The following is a 14,634-nucleotide window of genomic DNA, read 5'->3' on the forward strand; positions in this document are numbered from 1 at the left end:
ACCAGTCCTGTACAGAAACCCCACCACTGTCTTCTAAAGTCTAAACTTGTTAGTCTATGGTCGACTAAATGTACAGTTGATTTAGTCGACTAAAATGTATTTTGGTGGGCCTTGATGTTGTAATGACTGCGACACGTTGTGAGATTGTAGATCTGCTTTTTTCAGCATGCAACCAAGTGTAAAATGACTCATACTGGATCTCTTGTCCACTATTTTCCATGCATTTTAGTCTAGTTTTTAGCTGTTGACGAAATTGTCAATACATTAGTCTTAGTTTTAGTCATCATAGCTTAGTTTTCATTTAGTTTTCGTCAGTGAAAACAGGTAGTCGACGAACATTTTTCGTCTTGGTTTTAGTCGACAAAATCAACAGTGCATGGGGGTCCCCATGGCATATGTTTTCAAATGCGGGCTAATAATTAAAGTGTCAATCTTGGGGCCTTGACATTAAATAGAACCACTGCATTAGTTGATGTTGCTAGGTTGTACAAAACTCCTCCATTCACTTATCGATGGTGATACATATGGTATATTCCCTGCATCTTTAAGCAATTCACCATGTTCACACGGTGGCACATCTTTTTATATTAAGTTAATGGAAAGAAATGTGTGGCAAATTCTGATTGGCCAGAATGAGATGATGTACAGTATGATGATAAGAGCGCCCCTCACTTCACACAGGTGTGTTTTTTTCAACAAAATAATTCTAGGAATTGTGAGGGTAATAGTCAGAGAATTTGTCATCATAGCAAGGTTGATTTCTATTTAAGAAAGTATATAATTTTGGGAACATTTTTAAAGTCCCCCCCCCCCCTAAAATAAATCATTTGGAAAGGTTCTGTGAGTGTATTTTTTGACTTGGTGTTGCTCACACATTCTGTGTATCCGCGATTGACAGCCTACAGCCCTACACAATCTACTGGTGACTTAAATAAGTGAATGTTGTTGACTAATTTGTTGATTAATTCTATATTAGACATTGTGGCACAAGTGAATGTTGTTGATGTATGATTAGTGACACAGAAAATACAGTAGTGTTCGATTGACATGTAGGCCTATATTCTCACGTTCATGTAGATCATGTTTCAAATGGCCAGTTCTCTGTTTACCATTTCAGATGTCTGCATTCCAATATAAATCTGATGTTAATGTTAATGATGTTAGTGAAGTAGGTATGGAGACATGGGAAGACCTCTGTTACTGAACAAATATATCAATGATTACTAGAGCTATTTTAACAAAACATATCCCTTACAAGTTACAGCATCTTTAAAATTTCACAAAGGATAATAAGTTTGGTGTGATATACCTATATTTCTGTAGTTCTGTTGAAACTCAGAGTCAAAGGTGTAAAATGGTCTCAGTTCCTCCATAATGTGATCATTAACAGGTGATCTGTCCAATGCCAGACAACGAGTGACCATTAACACGTTTAATCTCTGCATTTGAATACATTGACTACAGTGAATGAATCATCAGCCATCATCATTGCAGTCATCACAACCCTATTGAAACTAATTCCACACACCTGAGTGCTCCTCATTCTCTCAGAGCAACACAACCTGAACAATGACTTAAATACTTAAAGTTGTCCATGTTTCCCAGGTTTAGACAATACAGTTGTTGCTGTTATTGTATCTCTGTTGTTAATAACAATGTAATGATGTATGTAGGATATAATTATTATACGGATAATGACTTATCCTGACTTATCCTGATCATGAATTAATAATGCATTACACTATGGACACATGGCCTACACATTACACAATGGGATTTCACTGTAAATAATAAATATAGATAGCAATTAAATGAGAATAATAGAGCACAATTGGCTATGAATGGATTTGACAATATAATAATGTGTTGTTGGGCCTTGACCAGTCCTGTACAGAAACCCCACCACTGTCTTCTAAAGTCTAAACTAATTGAACTTACATTGCAACTTAATACAATACAAAATATAAAGTTACAGGGTGTGCGGTCGTATACTTGTTTGTACTTGTACTTGCTTGTACTTGTGTACTATTTATGAAGTCTGTTTGCAATACTTTAGGCCGGGGGTGGCAGTTTGTGTTTTGAAAACAATAGTTTTGGAAAACTGTTTTTCTTGTTGTTTCTTCACCAGAGCTGGTTCTATGTTACTGAAAGAATATGGAGCAATCCTCTTAATGGCTCTGCTGTATGCAGTAACACTTCATTAATATCCACTTATTCAATATTATTAGACTGTACATATATTATCCAGATAGTCAGATACTCCATATTGGATTCATATATTAAATATGAAGCTTACAAAGCAATCTCAGTTAGCAGTTTATTTCTAGAATGTTGCATAGAGCATGTAAATGAACCCCAACCAATGGTTATTTGATATTTGCCTTACATTAATTGTTCATCTTTATTGATTGCTGGCTGTTTTATTTACTTAATAATACTACAGGTTGTTTTCCCTCTATCTGCACTTTGAGAACTTAGTTTGTGTGGTTTACAAAAGATCCAGTAGGTGGCACAGTTGGCCCATCTATTTGCTGTGTATTCGTCAACGTCATTGTGGGAAGCAGTCCAAACAGCTACACGTTGTCACAAATAAATATGTTTTATTTCCCTTTTTAACACCCCTTGGAAGGCGGAATGAGGTCTGTATGTGAACATTGCTGAACATTCCATAGTGCCAAGAGTGTGTGTTTGTTTTTGTTAAAAGGAGCGTTTTTGTACTGGCTTAATGTAAACACTATTGTCATGTGACTTTGACTGCAACACAAAGGACTATTTTCGTTTACAAGGGCTCATTTTAATTTGTCTAATGCTGGTTAGTGTTTATGGTCCTCATAGCTTACTTGCATTGTTTAAGAAGTATATCTTTACTTATTTGTCAAGTTGTTTTGCTTATTTTGATGCATATTCTTTTTATGTTTTTTCTAGTTTTCACGGTGCCACACCAAAAATAAAGAGCATCTGTAATGAATCTCTACTGTCTCACTATCAAATCCATACCAAGCCCAGGGGGCAGTTACAGAGCATGACCTGGGGGAGGAGTCAGAGAGGGGTGGAGCACATGCAGCAGTTTGTTAGGTTGTGATTGGTGGCTGATGATTCGATTGTTCCACTCTTTGGCCAATCAGCACCAAGCAGATAGTAGTTCCACCTCAAGCTCTAGTATAAGAAGAGTTTGTAGTTGTCAGTTCTCCACAACTCCTCCAGGATATCAATACTTTCTGATTTAATCTGGCGGTGGACTCCAGGCTTGAAGTGAAGATGGACTCTCTCAACGCGACAAATGGACGTTTATGGATGGTCCATTTGTACACTCTTAGCCCTGTAACATCCAGCATTGCAATAATAAAACATTTTAAATTGTTTTTTCACCTAAATGTCATCGATGTTCATTGCAATGCCATTGGTCATGACTCATGGGGGCACTGTTGTTTTCGGTAGATTTAGTCATAGTCTCTTGAATCACCTGGAATGTCTTGGTGTTAGTCTATGGTCGACTAAATGTACAGTTGATTTAGTCGACTAAAATGTATTTTGGTGGGCCTTGATGTTGTAATGACTGCGACACGTTGTGAGATTGTAGATCTGCTTTTTTCAGCATGCAACCAAGTGTAAAATGACTCATACTGGATCTCTTGTCCACTATTTTCCATGCATTTTAGTCTAGTTTTTAGCTGTTGACGAAATTGTCAATACATTAGTCTTAGTTTTAGTCATCATAGCTTAGTTTTCATTTAGTTTTCGTCAGTGAAAACAGGTAGTCGACGAACATTTTTCGTCTTGGTTTTAGTCGACAAAATCAACAGTGCATGGGGGTCCCCATGGCATATGTTTTCAAATGCGGGCTAATAATTAAAGTGTCAATCTTGGGGCCTTGACATTAAATAGAACCACTGCATTAGTTGATGTTGCTAGGTTGTACAAAACTCCTCTCCATTCACTTATCGATGGTGATACATATGGTATATTCCCCGCATCTTTAAGCAATTCACCATGTTCACACGGTGGCACATCTTTTTATATTAAGTTAATGGGAAGAAATGTGTGGCAAATTGTGATTGGCCAGAATGAGAGGATGTACAGTATGATGATAAGAGCGCCCCCCACTTCACACAGGCGTGTTTTTTTCAACAAAACAAAATCTAGGAATGGTGAGCGTAAGGGTAATAGTCACCAAAATAGTGAGAGAATTTGTCATCATAACCCATGGCAAAGTTGACATTTTGAAAGTCCCCCCCCCCCCTAAAATAAATAATTTGGTAAGGTTTTGTGTATTTTTTGACTTGGTGTTGCTCACACATTCTGTGTATACTATCAGGGATTGACAGCCTACAGCCCTACACAATCTACTGATGACTTAAATAAGTGAATGTTGTTGACTAATTTGTTGATTAATTATATATCTGACATTGTGGCACAAGTGAATGTTGTTGATGTATGATTAGTGACACAGAAAATACAGTAGTGTTCGATTGACATGTAGGCCTATTCTCACGTTCATGTAGATCATGTTTCAAATGGCCAGTTCTCTGTTTACCATTTCAGATGTCTGCATTCCAATATAAATCTGATGTTAATGTTAATGATGTTAGTGAAGTAGGTATGGAGACATGGGAAGACCTCTGTTACTGAACAAATATATCAATGATTACTAGAGCTATTTTAACAAAACATATCCCTTACAAGGTACAGCACAAGCACCTTTAAAAGGATAATAATAAGTTTGGTGTGATATACCCATTTCTGTAGTTCTGTTGAAACTCAGAGTCAAAGGTGTAAAATGGTCTCAGTTCCTCCATAATGTGATCATTAACAGGTGATCTGTCCAATGCCAGACAACCAGTGACCATTAACATGTTTAACCTCTGCATTTGAATACATTGACTACATTGAATGAATCATCAGCCATCATCATTGCAGTCATCACAACCCTATTGAAACTAATTCCACACACCTGAGTGCTCCTCATTCTCTCAGAGCAACACAACCTGAACAATGACTTAAATACTTAAAGTTCCCATGGTTTAGACCAGGGGTGCCCAGACTTTTTGACTTAAGAGCTACTTTAAAAATGACCAGCTCAACAAGATCTACCCACAAATAGTATGATCTCATTGCTGAAAATAGTAAAAACAAATGTACCTGAGGGGGCGAAATGGAAATAGTTTTTGTATGTATAACTTTGTATAATGCTACTGATGTTTGTGCTCAACACTCTTGAAAACAAATATTCCATTGTGGCTTAATAGGTCATTTTTTTATGTCAATCAATCAAGTCACCTTAATTAAATTCAAGGGTCGGATGCCAAATTATATATATTTTAATTTAAATTATATATGTTTTAGGGGCATGTCATGTGATCTACCTGCACAGCCTTTGTGATCTACTGGTAGATCGCGATGTACCTTTTGGGCACCCCTGGTTTAGACAATACAGTTGTTGCTGTTATAGTATCTCTGTTGTTAATAACAATGATGGATATAGGATATAATTATATGGATAATGACTTATCCTGACTTATCCTGATCATTAATTAATAATACATTACGCTATGGACACATGGCCTACACATTACACAATGGGATTTCACTGTAAATATAGATAAGCGATTAAATGATAATAATAGAGCACAATTTGCTATGAATGGATTTGACAATATAATAATTTGTTGTTAGGCCTTGACCAGTCCTGTACAGAAACCCCACCACTGTCTTCTAAAGTCTAAACTAATTGAACTTACATTGCAACTTAATACAATAAAAATATAAAGTTACAGGGTGTGCGGTCGTATACTTGTTTGTACTTGTGTACTATTTATGAAGTCTGTTTGCAATACTTTAGGGGGTGGGTGGCAGTTTGTGTTTTGAAAACAATAGTTTTGGAAAACTGTTTTTCTTGTTGTTTCTGCAGAGCTGGTTCTATGTTACTGAAAGAATATGGAGCAATCCTCTTAATGGCTCTGCTGTATGCAGTAACACTTCATTAATATCCACTTATTCAATATTATTAGACTGTACATATATTATCCAGATAGTCAGAAACTCAATATTGGATTCATATATTAAATATGAAGCTTACAAAGCAATCTCAGTTAGCAGTTTATTTCTAGAATGTTGCATAGAGCATGTAAATGAACCCCAATGGTTATTTGATATTTGCCTTACATTAATTGTTCATCTTTATTGATTGCTGGCTGTTTTATTTACTTAATAATACTACAGGTTGTTTTCCCTCTATCTGCACTTTGAGAACTTAGTGTGTGTGGTTTACAAAAGATCCAGTAGGTGGCACAGTTGGCCCATCTATTTGCTGTGTATTCGTCAACGTCATTGTGGGAAGCAGTCCAAACAGCTACACGTTGTCACAAATAAATATGTTTTATTTCCCTTTTTAACACCCCTTGGAAGGCGGAATGAGGTCTGTATGTGAACATTGCTGAACATTCCATAGTGCCAAGAGTGTGTGTTTGTTTTTGTTAAAAGGAGCGTTTTTGTACTGGCTTAATGTAAACACTATTGTCATGTGACTTTGACTGCAACACAAAGGACTATTTTCGTTTACAAGGGCTCATTTTAATTTGTCTAATGCTGGTTAGTGTTTATGGTCCTCATAGCTTACTTGCATTGTTTAAGAAGTATATCTTTACTTATTTGTCAAGTTGTTTTGCTTATATTGATGCATATTCTTTTTATGTTTTTTCTAGTTTTCACGGTGCCACACCAAAAATAAAGAGCATCTGTAATGAATCTCTACTGTCTCACTATCAAATCCATACCAAGCCCAGGGGGCAGTTACAGAGCATGACCCGGGGGAGGAGTCAGAGAGGGGTGGAGCACATGCAGCAGTTTGTTAGGTTGTGATTGGTGGCTGATGATTCGATTGTTCCACTCTTTGGCCAATCAGCACCAAGCAGATAGTAGTTCCACCTCAAGCTCTAGTATAAGAAGAGTTTGTAGTTGTCAGTTCTCCACAACTCCTCCAGGATATCAATACTTTCTGATTTAATCTGGCGGTGGACTCCAGGCTTGAAGTGAAGATGGACTCTCTCAACGCCACCTCAAACGATTCTGCTCAACAGGGAGGACCCAATGATCACCAAGACCTCTGTAAGTTACTTAGCCTACTGTGTTTATATGGATATACAGCATGCCACAAGGATGTTTTTTTTATCTAGTCATTTGTTTGTTTTGATTTATTTTAGCAACCTGTTTTGTGTCTTTTCTAGAATATAAAACGACTGTGCAATCGAAATATAAATGGATGCTAAATTGATAATTGGGTACATTAACTCTACACTAGTTTTTGCTATTTTATGAATGAATGAATGAATGAATGAATGAATGAATGAATGAAATTTTTATTTTCGTGTCATGCCACTTTGGCCCATCCCATATGGGATTATATGACACATTTTACAGAATACACTGAATACACTTCCTGTTCACACATTATTCTAACAAACAAACAAACAAACAAAACAAATAAAATAAAATAAAACGAAAACAATCATAACAAGGCCATTTTACATATAAATGGCCCTCCTCCTCAATGACCAGGCCTTCTCAAGGTATGAGGCAAATGAAAAAGTGTACTTTTGAAACAGGCGCTTCAGTCTCTCGAAGTCCTCCAGCCATACGAACTCATGGTTTGGGTCTATCTTATTAAAAAGTCTCTCCCTAATGGAATTGTAGAATGGACAGTAAAAAACAAAATGCATTTCATTTTCGATTTGCTTTAGATCACACAGACTACATAGTCTATCCTCCTCCACCGTGCCTACATATCTACCTGTCTCAATATGCAGACCAAGTATGCCAGCTCTAATTTGGGCACACAAGGATCGTTTTTTCTTTGTCATATTATACTGTACATAGTTTTCTGTCTCGTAGACCTGTTTTATCTCACAGTATGTGCGGAGCTTTGGTTTACACCATATATCCAGCGCCCATCTATCCTTTACACCCTGAAAAATAATTGATTGTATTACTTTAACCTCTACTTGTTGTTTACTATAATAGTGGTCCTCATAACCAGCTCTCATAAGAATATCGTACATGTCCGTAGCCCATACGCCCCTGATCGAAGTATCCCACACAAGAATCTTTCTTACAATTCTGTTAGAGTTCAACCCCAGTATTCTGTTCCACAGACGTACCATGTGCACACTCCACCGTACCTCATTGGGTTCCCACCCCGTATCCCCCAAGATAGCCAGGGTTGGTGTGAATTTGTGTACCCCCAGGAAGTATCGCATTGCTCTATTATGCACGGTCTCACTTTTAGGGTATTGTTTAAATCCCCACACTCCTGCTACATAATCCAACACTGGACATACACAAGCCTGGTATAGTTTGGAGTAGGTAGAGAAACCAATATCCCTCAGGTTCTTGGTTTTAGCTATGACCCCCCCTAGTGCTCTATTTGCTGATTCCGTCAATACAGTTGTTCCTTTTGTGAAATGCATATGCTCATCTAAATAAAAGCCCAAGTATTTATAACATTGTGTATAATTTAACTTTGAGGCTCCAAAATGGAATTGAAAGTCACTAGTGTGCATGGCTGGAGTTTTAAAATGCATAATTTCAGTTTTGTTTTCATTTATCAAAAGTCTCCATTTTTTACACCAGTTACTTGCACATGTCAGCATTCTTTGTAGGTCAGATTCTGTCTCTGCTATTAAAATAATATCATCTGCATACAATAGAATGCTGACCTGTTCGCTTCCACATTTGACACCACAGTTAAGGGGTTTGATTTGATTGGCCAAATCATTAATAAATACAGCAAGCTATTTTAAGTCCAGGGATGCCTCTAAACAACATTTCCCTTTTCTTTCCAATTCAGTGTTGCATCATCAGTCTGGCTTTCCTGTTCTACCAGAGGTGAATGAACAAAGAAGCTTGGCTAAGCAAAAAGGCCACTGCTGTGATCAGTGTGGAAAACGCTTCCCTACAATGTCTAGACTTAAAACACACCAGAGAATTCACACTGGAGAGAAACACTATGGATGTGATCAGTGTGGACAATACTTCCCTAGAATGGGAAATCTTAAATCACACCAGAGGATACACACTAGAGAAAAACCCTATGGATGTGATCAGTGTGGGAAACACTTCTCTCAACTGAACCACCTTAAAACACACCAGAAAATTCACACTGGAGAAAAACCCTATGGATGTGATCAATGTGGACAACACTTCTCTACAATGTCCAACCTTAAAACACACCAGAGAATTCACACTGGAGAAAAACCCTATGGATGTGATCAGTGTGGGAAACACTTCTCTCAACTGAACCACCTTCAAACACACCAGAAAATTCACACTGGAGAAAAACCCTATGGATGTGATCAGTGTGGACAACACTTCTCTGAACTGAAAAACCTTAAAAGCCACCAGAAAATTCATACTGGAGAAAAACCCTATGGATGTGATCAATGTGGACAACACTTCTCTACAATGTCCAGCCTTAAAGTCCACCAGAAAATTCATACTGGAGAAAAACCCTATGGATGTGATCAGTGTGGACATCACTTCTCTCACATGAGCAGCCTTAAAAGCCACCAGAGAATTCACACTGGAGAAAAACCCTATGGGTGTGATCAGTGTGGACAACACTTCTCTCGCATGAACAGCCTTAAAAGACACCAGAAAATTCATACTGGAGAAAAACCCTATGGGTGTGATCAGTGTGGACAACACTTCTCTACAATGTCCACCCTTGAAACACACCAGAGAATTCACACTGGAGAAAAACCCTATGGATGTGGTCAGTGTGGACATCACTTCTCTCACATGACCAGCCTTAAAAGCCACCAGAGAATTCACACTGGAGAAAAACCCTATGGGTGTGATCAGTGTGGACAACACTTCTCTCACATGACCAGCCTTAAAAGACACCAGAAAATTCATACTGGAGAAAAACCCTAGTGTGAACATTATGACAAGAGCTTCTTAGCACATCCATGTAAAAGTGGATCAATTTTTTTTATTATTATTTTGATTAATTGCAAGTAAACCTAACATATAGGCCTACTGTGTAACAGCAGCCGTCGTTATTGTTTCTTATTGTTATGATTCTGTTCTGTTCTGTTTAGTAAGTGATATGATGAATATATATAGGCTATGCATTATTTCTATATCCATATATATCAGATGAGATACTGATAATATATATATATATATAGAACTAATACTATTATATATATATATATATTGACAGCCTACAGAGCAACTGTCAACACTGCACTGGCTTAGTGGTGCCTATTATGGTTGGTGCGTGTTGTTTATGTCCTGATTGCTTTACCAATTCTGCTTTTCCTTTGAGCTCCCTTCAGGAAGGAGTTGGTATAGGCCTAAGCTTAAATTGTAGTTTTGATTAATTAACCATAACCTATGTACGTTGATTAACTTCCAGCATTTGTTATTGAGCCATTCTGAGAAAGAAAACGAACATTGCAACGAATCCTTTGTCGACAATAAACCGCAATGTTCTTATTGCATAAGCAGTGTCTGTCCCCACTATGTTATGGGTGATTGTGAAGCCCCTAGACATGTGTATCAACTGGTCCGTAACAACTGTTTAAATGACCTGTTCTTTTTGTGGTATTTCTTATTCACTGGGTCGAGAGTTTTCAGAGAAATGATTCAAACCGAAAAGTATGGTGGTGACTTTGTGTCTGTTAGAGCCTCTTTTTCCACCCATTGCATCAATATATCTACATTATTTCTGCTTCATTACATCTGACGCTACATGTTTCATTATTATGATACTGCTGCTATACTGTATACTGAACATGTCACACCAACATTATGCTACAGATAGAAATAAAAGTCTCGATATTCAACTTCATTCTCAATCTTATTCTTTGTTTTACTGTCATTTGACCTGCAGAATCTCTGTAAATTAGATTTAGATTAACTTTGTTCACACTTGTTCAGACACACATTTTATTTTGCATGGGTCCCATTTAATAATGGGCTCCATGTCCTTGTAGAAACTGAACATGAAGGTCTATGATTGGATTGATTGCAAGTTTGCAACGGGATTACACATTAAACATTTGGGCTCATATGCTTTTCATTAAGCTTTATCCCCATAATGTCCTAAATTCACCAGATAATTCACATTCAGAGATAAATTCATTGCAGTGTGTGTGGATCGCCTTTAGTACATTTAGTCCATCAAATTACTTAGAAGTTCACAAGGTTGTATACACTGGATTTAAACTGTTCCCTTGTGTGAGAGTAGGCTATTACATCCATTGTTTCAAATGGTGTATTGTTATTTCTTTGTAGCTGTCCTTATAATAATTACATGGGTTTCAGTTACAGCAACTCCTACTATTATATTTTGACTTGTGTGTCTTCTCTAAAAGTAGAGTTTCTTATTCGGCAAAATAACAGAACAAACACACAGGGTTGTTGCTTGTACTTGTTTACTATTTATGAAGTCTGTTTGCAATACTTTAGGGGGTGGGTGGCAGTTTGTGTTTTGAAAACAATAGTTTTGGAAAACAGGATAAACAAGAGAAACTGAACCTCAGAGTCAAAGGTGTAAACTGGTCTCAGTTCATCCATAATGTGATCATTAACAGGTGATCTGTCCAATGCCAGACAACCAGTGACCATTAACACGTTTAATCTCTGCATTTGAATACATTGACTACAGTGAATGGATCATCAGCCATCATTGTTCTGGCCTCAGTGCTTTGGCCTCAGTGTTTTAGCACCCTTTATGGGCAGGCCAATATATTTTGTTTCTTGTTTTCTGCACAGAGTTCCTCCTGTTAATTAATCCAGGTGCTGCCTATTGAGTGTGAGCAATCAAGGCATACTCTGCTGCAGTGCAGGGAGTTTAGGCTCACTCAGTGTGAATTCAGCTCAGTATGAGAAGCCAGCTTCATTTGACAGTCAGGTTTTTTGTTTGTGCTTAAAGAGACAAAGATTGTAAGTACTTTTCCGAATACATTTGTAAATGTTAAGTTTCATTGAAAGAGCTGTGTATTTGGAGTTCTGTGATTATGTGAATTGTGTAATTTTATGGGACATTTACAAATGCTCTTTTTTCTGTCTTTTGTCACAGTTTTACAAAAAGATCTTCTATATAAAAGATTGGTCAAACAAGATCCACTCCTCTCTGACTGACTTTTTATGGAAATATGTTTAGCTCGCTGCATAGCCACACAATGTGTGGTGAGGGCAGAAGAATCATCATTGCAGTCATCACAACCCTATTGAAACTAATTCCACACACCTGAGTGCTCCTCATTCTCTCAGAGCAACGCAACCTGAACAATGACTTAAAGACTTAAAGTTGTCCAGGTTTCCCATGGTTTAGACAATACAGTTGTTGCTGTTATTGTATCTATGTTGTTAATAACAATGATGGATATAGGATATAATTATTATACGGATAATGACTTATCCTGATCATGAATTAATAATGCATTACACTATGGACACATGGCCTACACATTACACAATGGGATTTCACTGTAAATATAGATAAGCGATTAAATGAGAACAATAGAGCACAATTTGCTATATGAAACTTTGAGGATTTGACAATATACTAATTTGTTGTTAGGCCTTGACCAGTCCTGTACAGAAACCCCACCACTGTCTTCTAAAGTCTAAACTAATTTAACTTACATTGCAACTTAATACAATAAAAATATAAAGTTACAGGGTGTGCGGTCGTATACTTGTTTGTACTTGTACTTGCTTGTACTTGTGTACTATTTATGAAGTCTGTTTGCAATACTTTAGGGGGTGGGTGGCAGTTTGTGTTTTGAAAACAATAGTTTTGGAAAACTGTTTTTCTTGTTGTTTCTTCACCAGAGCTGGTTCTATGTTACACAGAAAGTTCGGCATGACATCACAGGTGCAAGTTGTGCAAACCCTTCTTCTTGAGCTTCTGGGCCTGTGGTTCCTCGACTACAATTTGGCACAGCACACTGATCAACGTTTTGTGAAATTCGAACGTGCAGTGTACAGACACAAACGATGAAAACATGTCCCCTCACCTCAGTGTGGCAGGGATCCTAATGTGAAAACAGAACATTTTTTTAATAGTAAATTCAGTCAGTCAGTTAGTCGGTCAGTTTGATGTCTGCTACCATAGCAAATGTGACATCATCAAAATAATCCAATCAGTACGCAGCTGTGATGCACCAACTTTGGTGAGTTTGGGGCTATATATATAAATATGAACGTCGGCACTCCATTTCCTTCCCAAGAGAGACAATCTTTAGACATCATACAATGTACAATTCCACCTCCTAAAAGGAAGATGTCGTGTTTGTCATTTCCATCCATAGCAGTAAGTAGCCTAGATAGGCTTTGATCTATATTTGACTTACAGTAGGACTTACTTACACAACTTGCAAAGGCTAAACATGAGTGAGGGGGACATATGCTTTCATATATATTTTCAGCGTTTCCAGTGAAACAGACTGCATTAAAAAACAGCGTGAGCCAAAACAGTCTGTCAAAAGAGTCTAGAGCTGCACTTTAGTAGAGACCATCGGCAACATTTCTACTTGAATACATGTAAAGGGAATTTAAAAAAAGTATTCTAATAGAGGTGTACAAATAGCAGAGATCAGCGTTGACATTCTTTATCCTTTGAAAAGTAAGAAATCCACCAACACACACAAAAAAAGGATAGAGCTATAATATGGCGGACTATTACCATGTTCTGGGTGTCCGGAAGAACGCAGTACAAGACGACATCAAAAAAGCCTACAGAAAGCTGGCCTTGAAGTGGCATCCAGACAAGAACCCAGACCACAAGGAGGACGCCGAGAGGCAGTTCAAAGAGCTGTCGGAAGCGTACGAGGTGCTGTCGGACGAAAACAAGAGGGGCGTTTATGACCGCCACGGTAAAGAGGGCCTCACGGCGGGCGGAGGACGAGGACAGGGACACTTCGGGGGCGTCTTCACGTTCCGTAATCCAGAGGACGTTTTCTGGGAGTTCTTCGAAGGTGGAGGACAGTGGACATATTTCTTCACCACTGACTCATTTGAGGACTTTTTCGGAGTGGGCCACGACGGGCAGCACCAGCAGCAAGGCGGCAAGAGCCGAAGCGATAATACCTCATCATGGCGGCCATCCTTCCACGATGTCGCCTCCTACTTGTCCACATCCTTCAGGGGCATCGGAGAGATGGATCATTTGATCGTTTTGTTCCGAACGCTACCAGAATGGTCAACGGCATGAAAATCACCACAAAACTCTGTGGATTGTGGAAAAGGGCCAGGGGCACGTGGAAGTAAAGATGATTGATTGATTGAAATATTTATTAACAGTTTGCAGAATTACAGTACATTTCAAGCACAAACTCAATACAAAGACTGGTCAGCAAGTTTAGTTTACCCCAAAACCCAAAACATTATGGAGATTTTTTGTTTTTGTCACATTCCTGGGTGGGAGAGGCTGGACAGCACTGACAGCTGGACTTCGAATTTCTCTAACTATAAACTATCATGACAGCAGACAGCCTAAGTACAAATATAATTTACTAAAGTGAAGTCTGTTCACAGAAGTTGTTGTAGGATATGTGGGGATTATCTGACGAGGTACCATTTGAGTGGGCAAAACCTTACTAAATAATACTAAATTGTTTATAGGGT

General features: G+C 38.0%; 1 protein-coding gene across 1 annotated transcript; it reads left to right on the forward strand.

Moving 5' to 3' along the window:
- Positions 1-13,678: 13,678 nt before the first annotated feature.
- LOC308321271 (dnaJ homolog subfamily B member 6-B-like) lies at positions 13,679-14,221 on the forward strand (the record flags this gene model as incomplete). Its single annotated transcript, XM_080772110.1, has 1 exon — positions 13,679-14,221. One exon carries the CDS (start codon positions 13,679-13,681, stop codon positions 14,219-14,221), a length of 543 nt encoding a protein of 180 aa, XP_080628236.1.
- Between the last annotated feature and the right edge of the window lie 413 nt (positions 14,222-14,634).

This window comes from Protomyctophum bolini (genome assembly GCF_963924005.1).
Source record: "Protomyctophum bolini genome assembly, chromosome: 9".
In the NCBI taxonomy this organism is placed as follows: domain Eukaryota; kingdom Metazoa; phylum Chordata; class Actinopteri; order Myctophiformes; family Myctophidae; genus Protomyctophum; species Protomyctophum bolini.